The 22,461-nt window shown below is 46.5% G+C and overlaps 1 protein-coding gene across 2 annotated transcripts in view; it reads right to left on the reverse strand.

The window, feature by feature from the left end:
- The window catches only part of VASH2 (vasohibin 2), a 41,329-nt gene extending 25,568 nt beyond the window's left edge, over window positions 1-15,761 (reverse strand). Inside the window, exons 1-4 of one of the 2 annotated variants that reach the window (XM_083605470.1) lie at window positions 15,578-15,761; window positions 14,232-14,694; window positions 7,211-7,299; window positions 4,683-4,739 (exon numbers count right to left, since the gene is read on the reverse strand). In XM_083605470.1, the coding sequence (XP_083461596.1) occupies window positions 4,683-4,739; window positions 7,211-7,299; window positions 14,232-14,501 (416 nt within the window). In that variant the 5' untranslated portion in view covers window positions 14,502-14,694; window positions 15,578-15,761. The remainder of the gene's footprint in view (window positions 1-4,682; window positions 4,740-7,210; window positions 7,300-14,231; window positions 14,695-15,577) is intronic. The other variant, XM_083605469.1, reaches the window with a different exon arrangement.
- Between the last annotated feature and the right edge of the window lie 6,700 nt (window positions 15,762-22,461).

Here is a 22,461-nt window from a genome sequence, read left to right on the forward strand (position 1 = left end):
GAAGGGCTTTTCCCAGCAAGGTTCTTCTTATACTCATATGTTAATTATAGCCCTGCAATTCTGACTTGACGTCTCTGTGGGTTGCCTGCTGAACCTTGTCTGCTTCCAGATGGGCAGTTTCCTAGCGCTCATAAACATTGCTCTTTCACTGCAAGCTGAATTGCAATTGACTTTCTCCACGTTGCACTTCTGGCGTATGTTCATCCCGCTGGATTCCATTCACACCAGTGGCTGTAGCATAGTTGCTGTAGCGCAGGAACATTCCCATTCACCTGAGTGCCACTTTCCAGGCATAAAATAGCAATTCCCTCTTTTCATAGCATCATAGAACTGTAAAGTTGGAAAGCACCCTGAGGGTCACCCCCTGCAATGCAGGAATCTCAGCTAAAGCATCCATGACAGATGGCCATCCAACCTCTGTTTAAAAACCTCTAGTGAAGGATTGTTCCATTGCAAAACAGGGCTTACTGTCAGAAAGTTCTTCCTGAGGTTTAGCCAAAATCTCCTTTCTTCTAACTTCAAGCCATTGATTTGGGTCCTCCCTCCAGAGCAGTAGAAAACAAGCTTGCTCCATTTTCCAGGTGACCGCCCTTTAGATCATGGGTAGGCAAATTAAGGCCCGGGGGCCAGATCCAGCCCAATCACCTTCTCAATCCGGTCCGCAGACGGTCCGGGAATCAGTGTGTTTTTACATGAGTAGACTGTGTCCTTTTATTTAAAATGCATCTCTGGGTTATTTGTGGGGCATAGGAATTCATTCATTTTTTTCCCCTTCAAAATACAGTCTGGCTACCCCAGAAGGCCTGAGGGGCAGTGGACCGGCCCCCTGCTGAAAAGGTTTGCTGACCCCTGTCTTTAGATATTTGAAGAGGCCTGTCATAGCTGCTCTCTGTTTCCTCTTTAGATATTTGAAGAGGCCTGTCATAGCTGCTCTCTGTTTCCTCTTTACCAGGCTAAACATACCCAATTCCCTCAACCATTCCTCATAAGGCACGCTTTAGGCATATAAGGTAAAGGGTAAAGGGACCCCTGACCATTAGGTCCAGTCCTATACTAACAAAAGTCATGGCAGTAAACAATTGAGTCCCCATACAGGACATCTCAGAAAAGCTGCCTGTAAAAGTAGATGGGTGGAGTTGGAGAATAAGCCTTGTTTTAGTTATCACACTAGCCCAGTCTAGACAGCAATGTCTTTTTTTGTTCACAGAAGCTTCAGATGTCACAAGGATCCATGAGGAACAGGAATCACAAGTACCTGTCCATGTGCTTCTCCAATTCACTCAAAAAAGGCATGTCTGCATCTCCCCTGCAGGGAGACAGAGAAACAACTCTCTCCCCCCCCCCCGCCCCCCACATCCCATCTGTCATCACAGCCAAAGCTGCTTACAGACACAGCTTCAGCGTTTTTCAAGGTCCCCATTCTGAGCATTGCCACAGGCACTGGCTCACCACGTTCACAACAATTCCTATTCATAGATCAGGGATCACACTATGGAAACGCAGCAGCTAAAACACAGACAAGCAGCCTGCTGTGCTGGGAGGAGCTGGCACAAACAGGCCCCCCAAGTAACACTGAACAATATGTCTCCTACAATTGTCTTCCAGCCAGTCCCGTCTGAGACTTATCAAAATGTCAAAATAAGTGGTGGACCCTGCAGAGCTGAGACATCTGCACTGCTGTGTCCTATGGAATGTTCCACCATATAAACAAAATTATTAATTATTATTATTATTACTACTATTATTTGCATTTATTATTTATTTAGCTATTAAATTTGTGTACCACAAATTTCCACAAATCATATCCGAAGATCACAGGGAGGTTCGCAACTTAAAAATACAAAATAAGAACACAAAATACATAAGACGAAAACAAGGACAAGGACAAAACAAACCGCCGCTGCTGCCACCACAATCACATTTAAAAGGCCACTGAATGTTCATTTTAGTCCAACTACATCTGCAGAGACACAGTTTCCCAGTCTCTGTGGTTCTATTTTATATTATACAGTTTTACTATATATTAGTTTGGTGCCCAGGTAGTCCTTTGATCTAACCCAGCTTAGTAGAAATACTATGTACTTAGAAGAAATACTACGAGAGGTGGAAGTTTAAAGCTCTTCTATTACACCAGTTGGGAGGAAGTAGAGGCTAGTTGTCAATCAGCTTCCTGCCTGGGTAAAGACATACGAGGAAGGATAAATAATAGTTGACCTTCTGGGTCTCCACAGGAAGCTTCAGAGCCCCCTGCCTTGAGAACTTCTGACACCAGGCTCAGAAGCAGCAGGCCATGTGCATGCAAAGCCATGTGCAGCAGTCTCCTTGCTAGCTGGGAAAAAGGAGCGCGTCTTGGCAGCTTTTCAATACAGGGTTTTACAAGATGGTAATTATTATCCCCGCTTCCTGAAGCCATCAGGGTGGGCAGAATATTAATGGTTTCAGTGCCTGACAGTCTTCACCAGCTGAGCAGAGCAAACGCAAGCAGCAACTCATCCTCCTCTTATTGTCGAAATACTAAAGTCATGTTTTAATGTATGCTCCATTTCCAATGCAAGACCTCACTTATCAGGATCCTCTGCTCACCAACATACTGAAGGCAGATATTTAAAATCCAAGACGCCGGGCATTTTGCTAGCTTAATTTAAGTAGACACATGTTGTCTGTCAGGCCACACAATACTTGCACAATTATTGATTGATTGATTGATTGATTGATTTGATTTACTTAATTTATATCTCACCCTTCCTCCCCACAAAAAACCCAGGGTGGCACGAAGATCCACAATTTAAAAAGCAAAAGCAAAACCATTCTAAAAAATAGTTAAACACTTTTATATGGTATGATATAATGCCCTGCTGCCACACTTTTGGGTTGTCAGTAATGAAAAGATATATATTTTTAAGTTAAAAGCTTCTGAAAGCAATTGCAGTTAGAAACATTTCAAAGCAATTAGTTAAAAAAGTTGTAAAAGCAATTAGAAGCATTATTCCATCCAGTGATCTGGGGTTGTTACTGAAGTCAGCAGAACAAAAGCTTGCCACTCGTTACACAAGGAAGACTGTTCTGCCCCATTGTGGGACCATTGACTCAGCAACAGAGTTGCATTCTAAGGCCAAAAAACAGCGGCACTGTGGAAGGGATATACAGGGGAGTGCAGCTCTCGACTTTTTTCAAGATAGGAGCAGTGATGTCATTGGCCAGTGCACCAGGGTAATTGATGGACCCTTCTTGCTCTGGCAAATGAATGGGGCCTCCAAGATTATTTGTGACAGATTAGTATAGAGGAGGCCAGAGAGGGAGAAAAATAATCAAGGAAAGGCTGGATTCTTCTTTCTGTTCCTTGATGAGGCTCCCTTTCCTACTTCTCCCTAGCAGTTTAAATGGTAACCCTTCTTTGCAAGATGGTTTGCATTTCCAATCAAAAGCTAAAGAGGTTGCAATTCAGCAGACGGGGATCTTTTGTTTAAACCTTGTCTCGATGTGTTTTTCAAGATGAGCCTACGGGTTGTAGTTACAGCGAACTATTACGCAGAGTAGACCTAGTGAAATTAACGGACCTAAGTAAGTCATGTCGAATGCAATCCTAGGCAAGTAAACACTACTGAGTTCATTGGAGCTTACTCCTAGGAAGTCCTGGATATGATGGCATGTCATGCTGATCTAACAAACAAGGTATTATGCCAGGCATAGGCAAACTCGGCCCTCCAGATGTTTTGAGACTACAGTTCCCATCATCCCTGATCACTGGTCCTGTTAGCTAGGGATGATGGGAGTTGTAGTCCCAAAACATCTGGAGGGCCGAGTTTGCCTAGCTTGTATTATGTTATTATGCTAGTGCTCATTGATAGGTGTGGGTGTGGAACAAAAACCATGTTTTTGTCTCTCCTTGACAGCAGGGCTATGGGGCTATCACGATAAGCTCCTGCACTTCAAAACTTACTAATACAATCATACCTCATGCTACGTTTGCTTCAGGTCGCGCGCTTTCAGGTTGTGTCCTGCAGCAACCCGGAAGTACCGGAAAGGGTTACTTCTGGGTTTCGCCACTCATGCATGCGCAGACACGCAAAACGACATCACGCGCATGCACAGAAGCGGCAACTCGCAAATGCGCAGACATGCAGACGCGGGGAGCGTTCTTTTCAGGTTGCAAACAGGCCTCCGGAACGGATCCTGTTCGCAACCAGAGGTACCACTGTACACCACTAGTCATAACCGACATCTGTCTGTTGCAGCAGATGAGCCATATAATGCAGTCTTTGGGAGGATTCACACAATGACTTATCACATAGTGTTGGTCCACGATGAAGCAACGACAAGCTGGCATTTTTTGGCTAGGCAACTGGCCTTGTCACTGGTACAGACCTGAGCTAAGATTGTAACTTTCCACTTCTGGCCTCTGTTCACACAGCCAAAGTTTCTGAGTTGCTGGAAACAGAGGGCTCTTGTGCTTGCATCCTGCTTGCAGGTTTCCCATAGGAATCTGGTTGGCCATTGTGAGAACAGCATGCTGGACTAGATGGGCCATTGGCTTGGTCCAACAGGCTCGTCTTATGTCGAGCATTCTATCCTGTTTTATCCATGCAGAAAAGTTACCCAACCTTAGGAGCTCTCTTTAAAAATAAAATAACCCAAGCCCACCAGAGCATCCAGCACCCCCAATGAGTCCAATTGATACTTACCCACTTAGAGGTCTTGATTTCCTAATTTCAAAAAATTGAGTCCCTGTGTGATTGTATCTGGGTTTCATTGGTTAAGGCAAAGTAACTGCATAACAGGGAGGAGAAATCAATTGGTTTGAGCAAGTGATATGACCATCATCACTTCTAAAAATGCATACCACCTATTAAAAGTTATTACCTCCATTTTTTAAAAAATGTATTTTTATTAAAGATTTTCTTGATTTACAAAAGTATGTGTAATGTCTCTCTCTCGTATTTTTACCATGTAACATTTTTACAAATCAGTTTCATTTGTTGAGACATTAGGAAGAAAAGGGGGAAAGAGGTGGAGGGAGGGAAAGGTGGGTGGGGGTGGGGTGGGGTGGGATGGCAATGTTTATATTTTACTTAATATATGCAGGGTTTGGTGTCACCATTGCTTGTGCAGGTTCTCTGCTGTTCAATTGTGTTCCTTTGGTGGTGAGAGAGGCTGGGGTTGACCTAGGGTGTGGTTGTTTGTTTGTGATTGGCTGTGGTGATCTTTGTTTTCGTGGGGGGGGGGTATTACCTCCAATTTAATCATAGATTTAAAAACATACACAATGGAGATGTATTTGACAATGGACATGGGGCTATCTTTGAAGGTGACTCAGAAACTGCTATTAATCCAGAACGCAGCTGCTAGACTCGTGACTGGGAGCGGCTGCTGGGACCATATAACGCCAGTCTTAAGAGATCTACACCGGCTCCTGGTATGTTTCTGAGCACAATTCAAAGTGTTGGTGCTGACCTTTAAAGCCCTAAATGGCCTCAGTCCTATATACCTGAAGGAGCGTCTCCATCTTCATTGTTCAGCCCGGACACTGAGGTTCAGCTCTGAGGGCCTTCTGGTGGTTTTAAATCACTTTCTGACTCAGAGTTGCAGCTTAATAGCCAGACACAGGATGGCCGCTTAATAGCCCAATGGGAACATCTGTTTCTAGGATGGAGAGCTGAACTGTAATGGAGTGATGTGTCAAAAAAGGAAGCAAAGCATCAGGTTAATTTGCTGTTTTAGATGCGTGGGAAACTGGAGAAGCGGCTCTGCTTTAGAGTGGCTTTTTTTGTAAGGCAGAGCCTCAGGAGGTTTAGAATGGTCAATTTTTTAAAAGCTGGTCAGGTTCGTTGCAATGTCAAACAAAGTTCAATCAGATTTCAAGACATCCTTAATGCTTTGTATACTTAAAGCACACTTCTCCCCCTCCAATCCATATTGCTAGTCTGAATTGCAGGCAATTATCTGGGAAAGGGCTGTAGCTCAAGAGTAGGGCATCTGCCTTGCATGCAGATCCCTGGCATCTCCAGGTAGAGCTGGGAAAGATGCCCTCCCTGAAAGCCTGGAGAGCTACTGCCAGTCAGGGTAGGCAATACTAAGATAGATTGGGCACATCCACACTGTACATTTAAAGCACATGGCTTCCCCCAAAGAATCCTGGGAACTTCTCACTCAGCTGCAATTCGCCACACCCTTAACAAACTACAGAGCCATGGTCTGTAAATGTATAGTGTGGGTTTCTCCTTAGGTGAAAACTCAGCTTTCTTCTTACAGGACTCCAATTTGCTAAACCATATCATCTCCTCTCTTTCCAGGCTGTGAACCGCTCATGGCACTGCTCATGTACACGAGGATAGCACCAGTAGGCTTGGGGGGAACCCAAAATTTGCAAAACAGCACCTAAGAGAGGGGGAACCCAAGAAGCAGCTCAAGGAGTACTGAGCATGCTCAGTAGTCACAGAATACAGTGGTACCTCAGGTTACAAACGCTTCAGGTTACAGACCCTGCTAACCCAGAAATAGTACCTCAGGTTAAGAACATTGCTTCAGGATGAGAACAGAAATCATGCAGTGGCAGCACAGCAGCAGCGGGAGGCCCCATTAGCTAAAGTGGTACCTCAGGTTAAGAACAGTTTCAGGTTAAGAACGGACCTTCAGAACGAATTAAGTTCTTAACCCGAGGTACCACTGTAGTACTGATTTGGGGTGTAGGGGAATGGCAAAATTTTGTTGCAGATCTCACTTGTTCCATCTAATGATCTACCCCACCAAGCTCCTAAGGCTTCACAGGCCCCTTCAGCAAAATATAGGCCGCTCTGGCATTTCAAAGGTATGGCCGCCACCTTTTCTTCCTCAGCAGCAATTCATCACCACAAAGACGTGAAAATTCTCTTCCCAATGACCTTGGAAGCGGAGTTCACAAAGGACATTTTCAATCGATTGGATGCTAAATCTCCCTCTTCAATTACATCCTCATCAGTGTCAGCACAAGCTAATTGCATGGCCCTCAAGACCAAGCAAAGCAGGCCAAAGCTTAGGTAGCCTCACAAATCTTCCCCAGTGCTGGGGAAAGGCAGCAAAGAGAATTTTACCCCTCCTTCGCTTTCCATTCTCATGTCACATTTTACCCTTTTCCCTCCCTCCATTCATTCACTCACTCAATAGCTCGATGGAAAAGCTTAACATTGCAGATTTGGGTCTCCAGAACATATTTATACATATTAAAAAAGGATACTGCAGCATCTTCATGTAATTCTGTATTGCCTGAAGCCACTCAGGGATGGTCATGGAAGCCCTGTAGCTTGGCAAGGATGGCATTGAAGGCTGTGGACGAGGAGAGAGAGAAATGTTAAGAGGTTGTTGCTTATTCAAGCAGGAAGGGGGCAGAGCTTAAATCACCTCAGGATAACAGTGTTCTGCTCACACCAGAGGTCTGGTTATGGGGTGGCTCAAGCCCTGGGTCTTTTGTGCAGTGGCCCCACATTTCTTGACTCTTCGCTTCCCTGCTTTTTACCATTATTTGTTTTTTATTTATAGTTATATGGATAGATATATGCAAGTACATTGAAAATACAAGTACTGACATGGAAAGAAGCACACAATAATTGCAGAGTTTAGACAGGATACATCAAATTGCAAGTAAACTTTAAATAACAATGATTTGTATAATCCAGAATACCAATAACCATGGACAAAAAATTAAAAGTGGGGGGGGGGCAAAGAAAAAGAAACCAGCATACTTAATAAAGTTAATAGGGGGGAGATATTGGTTGGGCTCTTTGATTTATAAATGTATACATTTATGATATTTTGTTGAAGAAGTATCATACTCGTTTGTTCTCATAAAATTGCAAAAGGTGTCTTGTCTACCTACCCATCTCTCTGACTACTGCTTCAAAGTTCTCTAAACATTTTCCATTCTTCCTCAAATGCTCTCTTTCTTATTTTTTTAAAAAAACGCTTTGCCAACAGGATTACTGGCCTTCATCAATGCTAGGAAGACCCTAGCCATCTACTCTCAAATTTGCACCAAGACACACTTCCATTTATGCAGATACATGGCTCCTGAGCCTCATTTCCCAACTGGCCAGCGGCATCGCTGGTTTACGCTACGGAAGTTCGTGCAGCCTGACCCTATCTAGGCGTCTAGGACAGGCTTCCTCAACCTCAGCCCTCCAGATGTTTTGAGACTACAGTTCCCATCATCCTTGACCACTGGTCCTGCTAGCTAGGGATCATGGGAGTTGTAGGCCAAAAACACCTGGAGGGCCGAGGTTGAGGAAGCCTGGTCTAGGGCCTTGTAGATATTGCAGGACTCCCACCATCCCCAGTCAATATGGCCAACAGATGATAGGAGCTGGAGTCCAACCACATCAGGAGGGCCACAGATTCTTCACCCCTGGCTTATAGCAAGTGCATAAGTGACAGGAGCCAGCCAGCAATAAATCATATGGAATAAGCAAAGTTAGCTCTTTATTAGAAGCATAGTCTGCCAGGCCTAATGAGCACAGCAATTCTTCTTTGGTAGGTCTTGCCCCTATGAGGCAGTTGTGGAGACTGAGGATCCCTACCTTCCTACAACTGTTGAAGTCTCATCCTCTCCCAGGTCCTTCCCAAGCAATCTGAGACTACGCTGGCATGTCTGCTTCTGCTTCTCTCACTTCATGCCTCTCCTGGTCCTGGGAGACCAGGGAGGGGGAAGCTTCTTCACCACCCTGGCTCATCTTTGCCTCTTGGCTTCCCTCATCCCTCTCTCCTGCTGCAGCTTCCAATTCAGAACTTTACCCAAGATTCTCCCTTCTCACTGAGCCCTGTTACCTCTCCAGCTTCCTCCAGTTTGCTCCCTCTTCTCCCTCTGAGCACTCATCGGCATCCCACCACCAATCCCCAGGTCCGGGGCCTTCTTCCCTTTGGGGTTCCCCAGCCTCCCACCATTCCTCTCTCTTTCCAGCCAGTTCATAACAATAGGATTGGGCAGTCTTGGGCAGAATGTACACACATTAAGTGCTACAAAGAGCCAACTTCTCCAGGCTCAGTTTGGTCTTCATTCCAGCATCAGGCCAGCTCTGCCAAATCAACTGTTTTCTTAGTTTGGCCTTGCAATGCACAGAAGACAGTTCCCCATCACTCAGCACTACTCCCTGAGCCATACTTTCCCCAGAATATTCACCACAGCTGTTTGCGGCACTGTCAAAGGGAGCTGGTTATGATGCCACATGTCACTCTTCTGTGCCAGCAATTGACAAACGGACATGGACACATGCCTTCAGCAGCCGGACTGCTGGCATATGTGACAGGAGCCAGTGACCAGATGCTGAAATGTCTGAAACACAAACAAGCTTCCTTTGCCATGAGAATCTCATGCTTGGTTCATGAACAACTTTTTAAAGAAGTTTACCATTTAGAGCTGCATAACAGATTTACAAAAGAATGTTGAACACCCGCTCTTAACTGATGTCGGCAGTCAGGGATTCCAATACTGTCACAGCTCTGGGTCGTGCCTGTTCCTAAAAATGGGACACCGGTTTCCAAAAATGTGAAATATTGCCCCAGCCCTTTGATGCTGCTGTTCTGTTCCCCCAGGGTGCTAAATTTTGTTTAAGGAAGTTATAACTTATTTATTTGTGTTTATTGCATTTTGCATCCCACTTTTTCTACAAGATTAAGGTGATATAGCATAGCTATAGCTCCTCCTCCCCATTTTCCTCTCACAACAACCCTAGGAAATAAGTTAGGCTGAAAGGCAGTGATTGGCCCAGTGAGCTTCATGGCTGAGTCAGGGTTTGAACTCTGGTCTCTCAGGTCCTATTCCGACACTTGTAACCATTACACCACACTGGCTCATTAAGGAAGAGAAGGTCACCTACTAGTCAGAGCAGACTGGGCCCTCCATATTTATTTATGCTGGACTCCAACTCCCATGAGCCCAAGTCAGCAAGGGATGATGGGAGCTGTAGGTGAACAACACCTAGAGGACCACAGGCACTCGACTGAATTCACCAGAGGTGGAGTACTGGATCTTCACAGTGTAACATATTGTTTTTTCTCCCATCCCCCATGGGCCAAGTTTGATGGTGGGAAACTGTGCCCACCTGTCAATCACCTGACATCACAATAAATAATCTGATCCAGGATGTGGCAGATTTCCACGCATGACAACGGAAGTGGTTAATTCCTGGTTTGCACTGGAATTGCCTTGTGCAGATGTGCACAGGATATTTAAAAATTAGTTGCCACCCAGGGATCTACTGTAGGATCAGGCAGTCAGACCAGGTATCAGACCAGGTTTCTGTTTTTTTGTTTTGTTTTTGTATAAAAGAAAAACAAATGGTCAGAGCAACTCTGTGGCACATAACAAAATGTCAACCTGCCCAGACGGACGACATGCTTGCTCACGACTGCTAAAACACAAGGGAGTTTAATAGGAAAGTCGTCTCAGTGCCCCGCAGTATGTAGCCTTGCAGACATAACAGGTGGCTGGAAGGGCAGCTATCTCTGGAGAGTTTCCATCGCAAGTTGTCTCCATCACCAGCTGTTTCATCAATCACCAGGCCAGCCGCAAGTCACATGGTGCAGAATTAGAATTCGGAATGGAAAAAGCTGAGGGAAGGAAGCATCTGCCTTGACCGCCTGCAATAGCAACTGGGGCGCTGGGATGCTCATTGAAACCCAAATCCCAATTCCTTTCTGGCCAAGAGGAAATAGCGTGCCTCTGACACGCTAATAAGAAAATCATCACTAATTACAGATTTAATTTGGGTGGCATATGCCAGATTCCCATACGTTGCAATTTAGCACTTACTTTGAATAAGTCCATTCACAAGGATTTCAATTGGGATCTAGCAGCTGATGAATTAAAATGGAGGGATTGGAAAGAGGGTTGCCAACCATCTTAAAAAACAAAAAAACTAAACCCAGCTCTTTCTTTCAACCCAGTGTTGCTCCTGTGCCTTTAATGCTTTGATTGTCATACATTCATAGCTGGTAACGCTTATCTGCATGATGCTTCACTCAGTGCCCTTCAAGCTGCCATGACAGGTACAGGAGAAAGCCAGGTATGGGGTTTTTTCTGGTCAGTTGGCAACCCTAATTATCACCCTCATTTTTCAAAGCAAAGGGGAATGCTGAAATACACAACAGATTCTGGGCAGAATGGCTAAGGGACTATATTTTCATTTTGTTATTTATGTAAGGCATTTATACGTCGCTTTATATTCAGAATTTCTAAGCTGTGTACATAGAATGTTAAAAAAAAAGATCATACAAAGAATAAGATTAAAATTCATTCTAAAAACAGGGGTGGAAACCACTTTAAAATTCCTGCTGCATTAGGAAAGTCTTTGTCAAGCTCCCCACATTGGGCAAAAAAGATTCCTGCATTGGAGGGGGTTGGATAGATGACCCTAGTTGTTCCTTCCAACTCTACGGTTCTATGATTCTAAGCGTCCCAAACTCATCAGGGATGCATGGCATCTGAGATGTAGGACATTTGCTTTTCTTTGAGGACTAGTAAATATATCCTACTTATTGTTAGAGTTATAATGCAATCATATTATGTAAGCCTGTTGCATTTGATGTTAGCTTACCCCGAATAGACTGAAATGGACAGGACTAACTTAGTCCATTAATTTCAACAGGTCTATTCTGAGGATAACTTAGCTGGATACAGCCATATACGTTTCCGGGCACAATTCAGACTGTTGGTACTGACCTTTAAAGCTCATAAACGGCCTCGGACCAGTATACCTGAAGGAGCATCTCCACCCCCATTGTTCAGCCTGGACACTGAGGTCCAGTTCTGAGGGCCTTCCGGCGGTTCCCTCACTGTGAGAAGTGAGGTTACAGGGAACCAGGCAGAGGGCCTTCTCAGTAAGTGGTGCCCGCCCTGTGGAACACCCTCCCATCAGATGTCAAGGAAATAAACAACTATCTGACTTTTAGAAGACATCTGAAGGCAACCCTGTTCAGGGAAGCTTTTAATATTTGATGAGTTATTGTATTTTAATATTTTGCTAGAAGCCGCCCATCTGGCTGGGGAAACCCAGCCAGATGGGTGGGGTATAAATAAAAAAATTATTATTATTATCATTCGTATTCATTCTTTCCACACACAGCGCTATATAAGGGCCTGTTTTATTTATCCATATGACCAGCCAGCCTCAGTGTCCTGGGATGCAGCTGCTTGGAAAGCTGACAGTGCAATTTGCTGCATATTCATGCACAATAGGGCTTACACCTAATTAAATGTACATAGGATTGCAGCAGTGGCAAATTCAGCCCGCGTGGGTTAGTAGTGTCGGGCTAGAACCTAGGAGACCAGGGTTCGAATGCCCACTCAGCCACGAAGCTCCCTGGGTGACCTTGGGCCCAGTCCCTGCCTCTCAGCCTAACCAACCTCGCAGGGTTGTTCAGGGGATTAAATGAGGAGAGGGAAAACCATGTATGCCACTTTGAGCTCCTGGAAGAAAAAGGTGGGATATAAATGTGATATATAAATAGATAATACCACTTCCCAAATGTTACACAGAGTTCTTAACTAATTCTGAAGGTAACTCCTGGAGGCCATTTGAATGCCCTTCTCCAATCAACTTATATCGTTGGGTATGTGTGGAGGACTTTAATTAGGGCTGAAGAACCATTAATCCATCTTGAAGTGCAGTCCATCATCCTTAGTGTCGCCATGACTGCAAGCAATATCAGGCCTGCCTCTTTGCTCACCAACGGTGCAATTTTGCTTCTCCTTTATATTGAAGGTGTGGGCAGCCTCTGGAGATGACTGTAGCTGAGTAGCAGAGCACATCTGATAGAAAAGGGACCGTAATTCATTGATAGAAGATCCCAGATTCAATCTCCAGCATTTCCTGTTCTAGGTGGTAGGAAAGACTCTGAGATCCTGGAGAGCCACTGCCAGTCAGGGTAGGTAAGACTAGCTAAATGATCTGGCCTAGACAGCTTCATGTAGTACTTGTAAGTGCACAGAAGAAGCTTGGAGCAGCTGGTCAGAGTGAAACAATCCAAACTGCCTGGTTTGAGGGTTTCTACAGACTTCTCTTTGCATCCCATCAAATCCGAAATTCAACGCAATCCTGAGCCAAGTGTCATTTTTCCTGCCAAACTGCAGCTGTTGTGCCACCTGTGATTTCATTTCATCACAAGAGCTGTTAGCAGAGAGCTGCAAACTTTCACAACTGTTCATGGAGGGAAACGACGAGACCCGACATTTCCAAATGCACGGAAAGCAATTCGTTGCTCAAAGTTAAGTGCTTAGCATGGAAATGCCCAGATGACTGTCGCTGTTAACCACCTCTGGCCTCCGCTCTAATGTGCATGGAAAGCATTTCCTCCAGGGATGAAAATGAACAGCTGCTGGGCTGCGTTTACAGATGTCTCAAAGGTCTACTAATGCAAGTATAACCAAGGCTGGGAATACTCTACACTACACCACAGTACTGCACGCATGGATACAAATTGGTACAAGCTTCTTCTTTTAAAGCAACTTACTAGTCCTCATGGTACAGGAAAGGCCTGGAAACATGTGGGCACTTAGGCCAAGTCTCAAAGACCAAAGGAGGCTGAGCAAGGCATGCACTGGTCCCTAGGCAAGTCTTCAGTGCCCTCTTTAGAGCTGGTGGGTTGTGTCTAATGTTAGACCTACTCAGAGCAGACCCATTGGAACGCATGAGCATGCCTAATGTCCATTATTTTAATGGGGGTTTCTTTTTCCCATTGCCATGGCTACCTCACCCAATGCCTGACTTCCTTACAGTTAATCCTTTGCTTGCAAAAGAAAGAGCTACCAACCTTCAGTTAGCCTGCAGGGTAGCTCAGTCGGTAGAACACGAGACTCTTAATCTCAGGGCTGTGGGTTCAAGCCCCACGTTGGACAAAAAGATTCCTGCAATTCAAGGGGTTGGACTAGATGACCCTTGTGGTCCCTTCCAACTCTACCGTTCTTTGAAACCCTCACTGGGGAAAGCAGAAATGATCGTGCAAATGAGTAAATACACCCACACCCACAAGCTTGATTCACACACCTGGCCAGAGCAGAGGTGGTTAACCTTTGGCCCGCCAGGTGCTGCATGGGACTCCATGTCCCATCATCCCTGACCATCTACCATGCTGGCTGGGGCTGACGGGATTTGGAGTCCAACAACATTAGGAGATCCGTAAACTAGCCACCTGTCTGGGCTAGAGAATCTGCAGACCCTTGCCGCAGAATAAGGCCCATGACAAAGGAAGCTGCAGTCATAACTTACTTTTGCAAGGTTGTCAGCATTCCTTATGGTCTCCACCATCTCTTTGCCCGACGGATGCACCTTCGCCACGTGGCCCCACATCCTCTCCCAGGTCTTCCCATCAATAGGGAAGCCACTTTTGTTGACGAGGAAAACCACCCCTCCATCTTTGTCTTCCTCTTCCGAGCCCCCGCTGTTGGCAAGGCCAACCGTCCGGGCGTGCGAGCTCCTCGAACGGCCCCCTTTGTCTCCTTTAGGGTGGCGGGAAGCATTGGAGCTGGACCCCGTCATCACTGAGCCTTCAAAGGGACGAGAGGCACCTCTCCAGGGCAAAGCAGGAAGAGACGGACAGCTCAGTGTCCCAGCCAGGTAGCACTCCCCATCCCCTCTTCCCCCACCCCCCAAGGAATCAGGTTGGCATGAAGTTGCTTGCTAACAGCAGCCAAGCAGATCACCGGCGGGTCTCTCCTCTTGCAGGCAGAATCTATTCGAAAATAACAACAGAAGGTGCAAGACAGCACATGTTAGCATCATGGTCAGACAAAACAGCCCGTTTCCCACTAGGAGAACTAGCGAGCGAGACGCATCAGGCAGAGGCTCTCGTTGTTCTCAGCCAGAAATGGGAAACAATGGAACAGCAGTAATCAAAGCAGACACTTATCGGATACACCTATGAAACAAAAGAGGAGGACCCTCAGATCCCTCTCTTCCTCGGCATCCCGCTCAGGTTCTCTCTCACCGGAGGGCGGCTGAAGGCAAGAGGGACCCTGATCTCTCTCTAAGGACACGCATCTACACATTTATACGCACACCCTGGAATAACCCTCTGGGAACTGTCACACAAAAGGAAGCGGGAGCCTGCTGCTGCAGAGCTGGATCCCTCTCTTCCCGCATAACATTGTCCCGGGTGATCATAAATCTGTCACCCCCACAGCGAGGCTGGATTCCGCCAGATCTCCCTGCTTGTTGTGTCTGGCTACCCGGCTCCGCGCCTGCATGGAGCCTGACTTGGGGCGGGGGGGCGGGGAGGGGGGCGCACCACTAATGCCGTCGGAACGAGGATCCGACCGAGCATCTCGGCGAGCCCCGCCGCCGTTCAGCAGTAGCAGCGGCGCGCTTCGTTCTTCCGGGGCTTGCATGCGGCAAACAGCCTCGGATGCTGCAGGTAGGAAGGCTGGGTGCATGCACGCATGCAGGCGAGCTGGCACCGGTCTCGGGATCCCGACGTGCGGGGAGGAAGGCGGACCTGTCCGCTGTGATTACTGCAAGCCCTTTTTAAAAAAACAGGCGGTTCCTCCCTCTCTCGGCCGCCGCGCGACCCCACCCATCCTCGGGCACCCCTCCCCGCAAAACCCGGCCCGCCTCACCTGCTCGCGCAGCGATTCATTGCACCGGAGCCTCTCCCGGCGGCTGCGGCTGATGCTGCCTCTGCAGCTGCCTCGGCCGCCCCGGCCTCAGCCCATGTTCCATGATCAAGTGTTGCTCTCTGACATGGAACCATGTTACCCGGCAGCCGCCGACGTTCCGAGCGCCCCCATTGGGCGCCGCAACAAAGAAGGGTGGGCCTCGCGGACCCGGGCAGCGGCGCGAGGAAGGCTGGCCGGGCTCCGATTGGCTGCCGCGTCGGGCGCCGAGCGAGGCCAGCCCGGGAAATCTGATCGCTCGTGCTGCGAGTCAGGCCTTGGTGTCATTTTTATAAAAAAAATATTAAGCGGGGTTCTCCCAGCAGCGCCCATTCAAAGTGGGTGTAAGGGTCTATAAAATTTTAATCTGCTTTAATATTTTAACTAAAAATAAAATTGAAATTTTTTTTATTGCTTTCAGGAAGGGTTGTGATTTTCCATTTTTATCTTTTGTAAACCGCTTTGGTGCTTCGTTTTTGTTTTTTAAACAAGCAGTGTATAAATTTGATGAAGCGAATCCATTAAAGGAAAGGGCTGGCGATGGCGTGTCTTCTTGATTCGCTGCTGCGTATTCATAGCGATTCGAACAGATCTGAAGGCATCGCTCCCCGCCCACCACCCTAGGATATTCCACAAGTAACGCTGAGCGTTATTTATGACTCGCCCGTCTGAGCTCATAGCTGATTTCAGTAGCAGATTCATGTACATACTATATATACTAATCACCAGGCAGACGATTAACATAAACAAGAGTCACTGGCTATTCTTTCCTGGTGCCGTTCATGTTGCTGGTGGTTGTTGCCTATAAATCCCTATGCAGCTTAAGACAAAGCCGCTTGAAGGACTGTCTCTTCTTATTGCGGGTAAGAGCCCTGCTCCTTGGAGGAGCATCTGCTATGCCTGCAGGAGGCCCTTCAATTTCTGACATCTCCAAGTAGGTCTAGGAGAGACCCTGGAGAGCTGCTGCCAGTCAGTGTAGACAATACTGAACTAGATGGATGAACCAATGGTCTGATTCCACAGAAGGCAGCTTCTTGTGGTCCTATGCTTCCTACTGGAATCTGTCTATCCTTTAACATCAGCTGTTACGGTCCCTTCTGGTGCCATTGCTTAGTGAGGCGAGACTGGTGGCAATGCATGATGGGGCTTTTTCTGTGGCGGCCTCTTGTCTGTGGAACTGCCTGCCCCAAGGTGTTAAGTTACCTTCCTCTTTACCTGGGTTTCTCTGGCAATTGGAAGTGTTACTTTTTAAACAAGCCATTTTGGCTACCTTAATGCAGAGGCAGCCAGATGTTGTTGAGACTCCAATTCCCATCCGCTACGCTCACCAGGGCCAATAGTCAGGGATTATGGGAACTGTAGTTCAGCAACATCGGGCAAGCACCAGGTTGGCTCCCTCTGCCTTACTGTATTGATTGTGAGCTTTGCTCTTTGTGCTCCTGGTTGGTGTTTTTTCTCTTTCTTTTACTGCTGTTTATAGTTTTTTATCATTTGCGTTTTAATAGCTTATCAGTTTGGTCTTTCTGTTTGCTTTTATATTTTGTGTCACATTGAGCAACTCCTGTGGAGTGGGAAAGCAGAGTAGATTTAAATATATATATATATATATATATTAATGGATAAAAATGATGTATGGAAAGAACAAAAGATAACCCAGGTTCTGAAGAATGAAAGCTCAACCTTTAACCTGACATTACAAGAGTGTACTTTGATCAATAGGAACATAAAGAAATATAACAGAAAGCATATACGTAGCCTCTTGCATGCTACATCTCCCAGGTCTGAGTTCTGGCAGTTTTCATTTTATAAATAAAGAACTGATTTCTAAAATGAAATATGCCAAACTCGAAGGGTTCGTCCACACTTCTGTTTGTCGTGTGCCTAAAAACCTGATTGATGTTTGCTCCGATACAGCAGGAAAGATTGAGCTTCTCTGGGAGCCAAGCAGAAGTCTGGATGAACCCAAAGTCTTTTCCTCCCTCTCACTGAACCCCCCCCCCCCCCAATCCCATCCCATATATGTGGGATCTACTTTATTTTAGAGTCTATGGGTAAAAAAGAAAGTGGTTGTTCTGTCTTCCGACTATAAACTTAAAATGTAACTGCTAAGATGTAAAATGCCTGCAAAGTAGCCCAGTTGGATTTCCTTTCCTTTCACCCTGATGGGCAGTGGCATAATCTGGGGTTTACGAAAGTCCCATTATAGAGATCAGCAGATTTGATCCGTTAGACCTCAGATTCCCTTTTCATCTACCCCAGATGGCAGATGGGGAGGAGGGAGGTGAAAAATGAACATATATGCTAAACTCGATGAGCATGTCAAGAATGAAAGCTATTTGAATGCTGTTTCTATTTTTTATACACCACACAATAGACTTACTCAGGACTGAACAAGATTCGTCCTTGGCCAGGGCACCATCTGCATTCCAGGGGATTTGGGTGTGGGGATGTCATCTTACAAATGTTCTGATATGTGCCCATTTGTATGGGCAGAGCTGGCCTGACCATTAGTCAGAGTGAAGCATCTGCCTCAGGCAGCTCATTTTAGGTGTCATTAAAGGGCAGCAAATGGTAAATCGTGTAAATTATTATGGTGGCATTGTTACCGCCAGAAAGGGAGAAAAGTTCTTGTGAGACTTCCTGCCTCAGGTGCCAAAATCACCTGGGTAGTGTTTGGTACCTTGACAGAGGAAGGGGCGTGCCATTACGGTTCTTCCTCAGGCAGCAAAATGTCTTGGGCCAGCCCTGTGTCCAGAGGTGGCTGGTGGCTCCCTCTGGGACTGGTGGCATCAGGGGCGGATTTAGCAGAACGTGACTGGTTCGCCCCATTGGACACTGAGCCAAGAGGGCACTGCAGGGGGCGTCACAACAAGGACGAACAATGGAAGGCTAGAGGCCAGGGGGCACTGAATTTTGGCGTCACACAGGACGCTGCTGAAATTTTAAAGCCCAAACTCCACCACATAAGCCACAGCCAATGACAGGCGGAGCTGACAGATCTAGCAGGCTCTTCTTATGCCCTTATGACTGGCATCTAATATTCCTAGGGAGCTTGGCCCATCCAGGAACCTCATGCTGTTTGCCAGGACGGATATTGCAGCTCCCTGTTCTCTTGGATGCTTGAAGAGGAGCACTGGGTATCTGAGCATCCATGGTTAGATCAAATAAACTATGCCGGGTTACATGATTGGTTAGGTCCCAGCCTCTGAGCAAGATCTTCGTGGCACAAGCCCTGAAACTGTATTTCTGGAGATGGAATTGACAAGTGTGGGTTGCGGTGGCATTTGTTTGTTTGCAGATCTGCATAATGAAAAGTTTTAGTGCTACCAACTGCGTTAAGGTAACCCCAGAGCCCTTGCAATGTTGACTTGAAAAGACAATCTGCCTCTTTTGCTTCCAGTGGCTCAGTCAGGACAGGACTGTAGGGCAGAAACGGCAGGAGGCCTTGCCACATTTTGTAGTCAGTGAAGCTATGCACATTAAAGAAGGGCTCCTCTCTTCAGTCTAATATTACGTAACTGTTACAGCTTGCTCTGTAGGTATGAGCACACTTATTTTATGCTAATGCCACTCTGCGGCACTAAGTAATCCCCAGAGGAGCCAGCTCCCCTCCCGACTGTCTCCTTGGCTCGTGTTTCTCTCTCGGTGGAATTGCTGAACTCCATCATTAGCATGAGCAACCGGAAGACCATGGAGGTATTGTTTGAGGAGCTAAAGTAAACCAGCTGTGTGGGTTTGTGATGCCTGCAGAGTGTTTGGTTCCAGGAGAAAGAAGGGCATTCAGGAAGGGAACTGGAACAAAGATGCTTCTCTTTGCTGTGAATTTGCTGCGTGTTAAGGATTTTCGGCCCTGTTAACTCTTGGCTTCTGGGTGTGCTGACAACAAGCGAAATGGGGCTCGTTTCTGACTAGGTTTCCTGGGAAGCTGACTTAATATGTCAGACCACTGACTCCATTGAGCTTAGTATTGTCCATTGAGCTTAGTATTGTCCATTGCCGCTGAAAGCGGCAATGGCAGGTGAAAGATGCTCAGTTCAGCTTTGCTGCTTCTATGGGACTTAAAGAGAAATAGGTACATGCGTGGAGGGAGTAAAAGCACATTTATATCAGCAGCCTTCCTACACTGCAAGGACGCTCTCTATGGAGACATGGCTTCCGGCACCAGGCCTGTTGGCATTCCAACTCTGCATTACAAAGATGTCTACTAACATGGCAGGAAGGCTGGCAACATTAACCCTGCCTTGTGGGAATCCCTTGCTGATGGACCACACTGCCTGGAGACAGGCAGTCAAGTTGTGTATCCAAAGTGGTGACCAGAGGAGAAAAGGCCGCTTGGAGGAGCACAGAGAGAAGAAACACCATGTGCATCTGCAGCAGCACAACTGGACACTTTCATCTTCCCTAGATGCAACAAAACATGTCTCTCCTATATCGTTCTCTACAGCCACAGCAGGCACTGAAACATTCGAACAGCTTGACATCACCCCAAAGGCACACACCTCCATTGTCTCCCGAGACAGACAGTTGCCACGGCTCCTTTTTCCTCAACCTTTGAATCTCCCTCCTTGGCTTGAGTTTTGTTGTTGTTTTTAAACTGTAACATGCATTATTTTTGATTAAATGTCATTGTTTTCAACAACATAGGAAGCATAACACACCAGCCTAATGATAAGATATATACACTCAATAAGTGAAAAGTAGGGTAATGAAAACAGAAGGAACGTGTTTTTTATTAAAAAAAAGATTCTAACATTTTAGTCTTGTTGTTCCAGCAGGTAGGACCCAAGCAAACCAGTTCAGATTGCAAGAAGGGAGATCTTTTGACTGAACATTTGAATATCCTCCTGATAGTACAAGCTGTTCAACAGTAGAACAGATTGTCTTGCAAGTTGGTGAACTCTCCATCATCACTGAGGCTCTTAAGCAGAGGCTGCATGGCCAAACTATCAGTGATTTCCTCCGTTGACTAGATGACCTTGGATGCCTCCCCCAGCTCTACTATTCTATCATTAATCAGCTCATTTTCTTTGTCCCATAGGACAGGCAGAATTCCTCCAACCGGATAAAGTCTTTTCACTGAAGGAAGCACTCCTCACATCAGAGGAAGGGAACATTTAGATCCAACCTAGAGTTACGAACTCTGTGGCAGCCTCACAACAGACCCTTCTTCTCCAATGGAAGCCCTCTGGTCATGTCGTCATCTACCCTGCTGGCATTCCCCATGTTGCGTTGCAGCAGGAACTTGGAATCTTCAGCTTGGCTGAAGGAGGAACCCTTCACCTGGAGGAACCCAAAACGGCTGTCGTTAAGCAGCACACCATGTTTCCAGCCGAAGTCCTATTTTAGGTTCTGGGAGTTGGAAAGAGCAGAGTAGCGCACATACTTTGCACACTCCCTGGTGAGAGAAACAGTCGAGCCAAATGACGCCACTGCAGTGGTACCTCGGGTTAAGTACTTAATTCATTCCGGAGGTCTGTTCTTAACCTGAAACTGTTCTTAACCTGAAGCACCACTTTAGCTAATGGGGCCTCCTGCTGCCGCCGCACCGCTGAAGCACAATTTCTGTTCTCATCTTGAAGCACAGTTCTTAATCCGAGGTAATATTTCTGGGTTAGCGGAGTCTGTAACCTGAAGCATCTGTAACCTGAAGCATATGTAACCCGAGGTACCACTGTATTCACATCGCACCTCACTCTGCGTTTTGTGAGAGGTGATGGTATTACCACCATAGTTTTGTGGTTCCAAGAGAAACAACTTCCTTCTAACTTCTAACTTGTGCCCCTGAGGCTGTTTTCCCAACGCTCCGGCGTGATTTTGTGGTTTCTCCTTCAGTCAGATTCTCCCTGTAGCTTGATTCTCAAGTGCAAGAAAAAACTGTAGTGAAAGTGGTAGCTGGGTGATTTATCATAAGCCCCCTGACTGGCTAGCGCCTGTGATGTCACTGATGCCAAAAGACCCTTTCCCAAGCCCACACAATTCTTGGAATTTTCAAAGGGTTTAAGATATAAAATACGTTTTAATAAGCTCTTCATGGGGCGAACAGTTTCTCTCTGTACAGCTCATGCAGCCCCCAACCTTTAAACACAAGATAGGAGAACTTGCTGGAGTTCCTTGCTAAAGGAGCAATCCTATACACAAGAAGCTGGTGTAAACTGAGCCAGTGTAAAGTTATACCAAATCCAGACCCAGTTCAGCAGTTGGGGCTTCTGCTACTGCTCTGCCTAAGCCTGGCAGAGGGGAATCAAGTCTTTTAAACAGTGCTCTGTGCTGGGTTGCCAGGTCACATGGCCAAGCTGCACATGCTTCAGATCCAGCTCAAGTCCCACTTCTCTGGTCCCACCCATGCCATGCCCCCATAATCTCCCTTTGGGGGGACTTACACTGGCTGAACCAGGAAGCAGCCAGCTGAACTGTCAGGGGCAGACTTTGGTATTTCAAATTTCAGCAGTGCCCTGTGCCAAAATTCAGCACCGTCCTCCCACTTCTTGCCTTCCATTCTGCTCAGCTGTCATAGTTGTAACGCCCTGTGTCGTCCTCTAGGCTCAGCACCCAGTACAGCAGAATCGGTCGCACTGCCCCAAATCCGCCTCTGGAGCTGTGGATCCACATCCTCAACAGCTCGTTCCAATGGTTCTTGCCATAGATTGCCCCCTAAGTGAATAACATTTTTTTGAAAGCCTCCCTTTGCTGGATTTGCCCTTTGTACACATTCCTTGCACTGACAGAACATTAGCACTGCTTTGAATGCAACCCTGAGCATTTCCTAAAGATATGTAGAAGCGAGACGGAGGCAGCGATCCTCATGGTAGCAGGAGAATGCTTTCATGGGATGAAGTGAGCCACATATT

This window comes from Podarcis filfolensis (genome assembly GCF_964270895.1).
Source record: "Podarcis filfolensis genome assembly, chromosome: 3".
Taxonomy (NCBI): Eukaryota; Metazoa; Chordata; class Lepidosauria; order Squamata; family Lacertidae; genus Podarcis; species Podarcis filfolensis.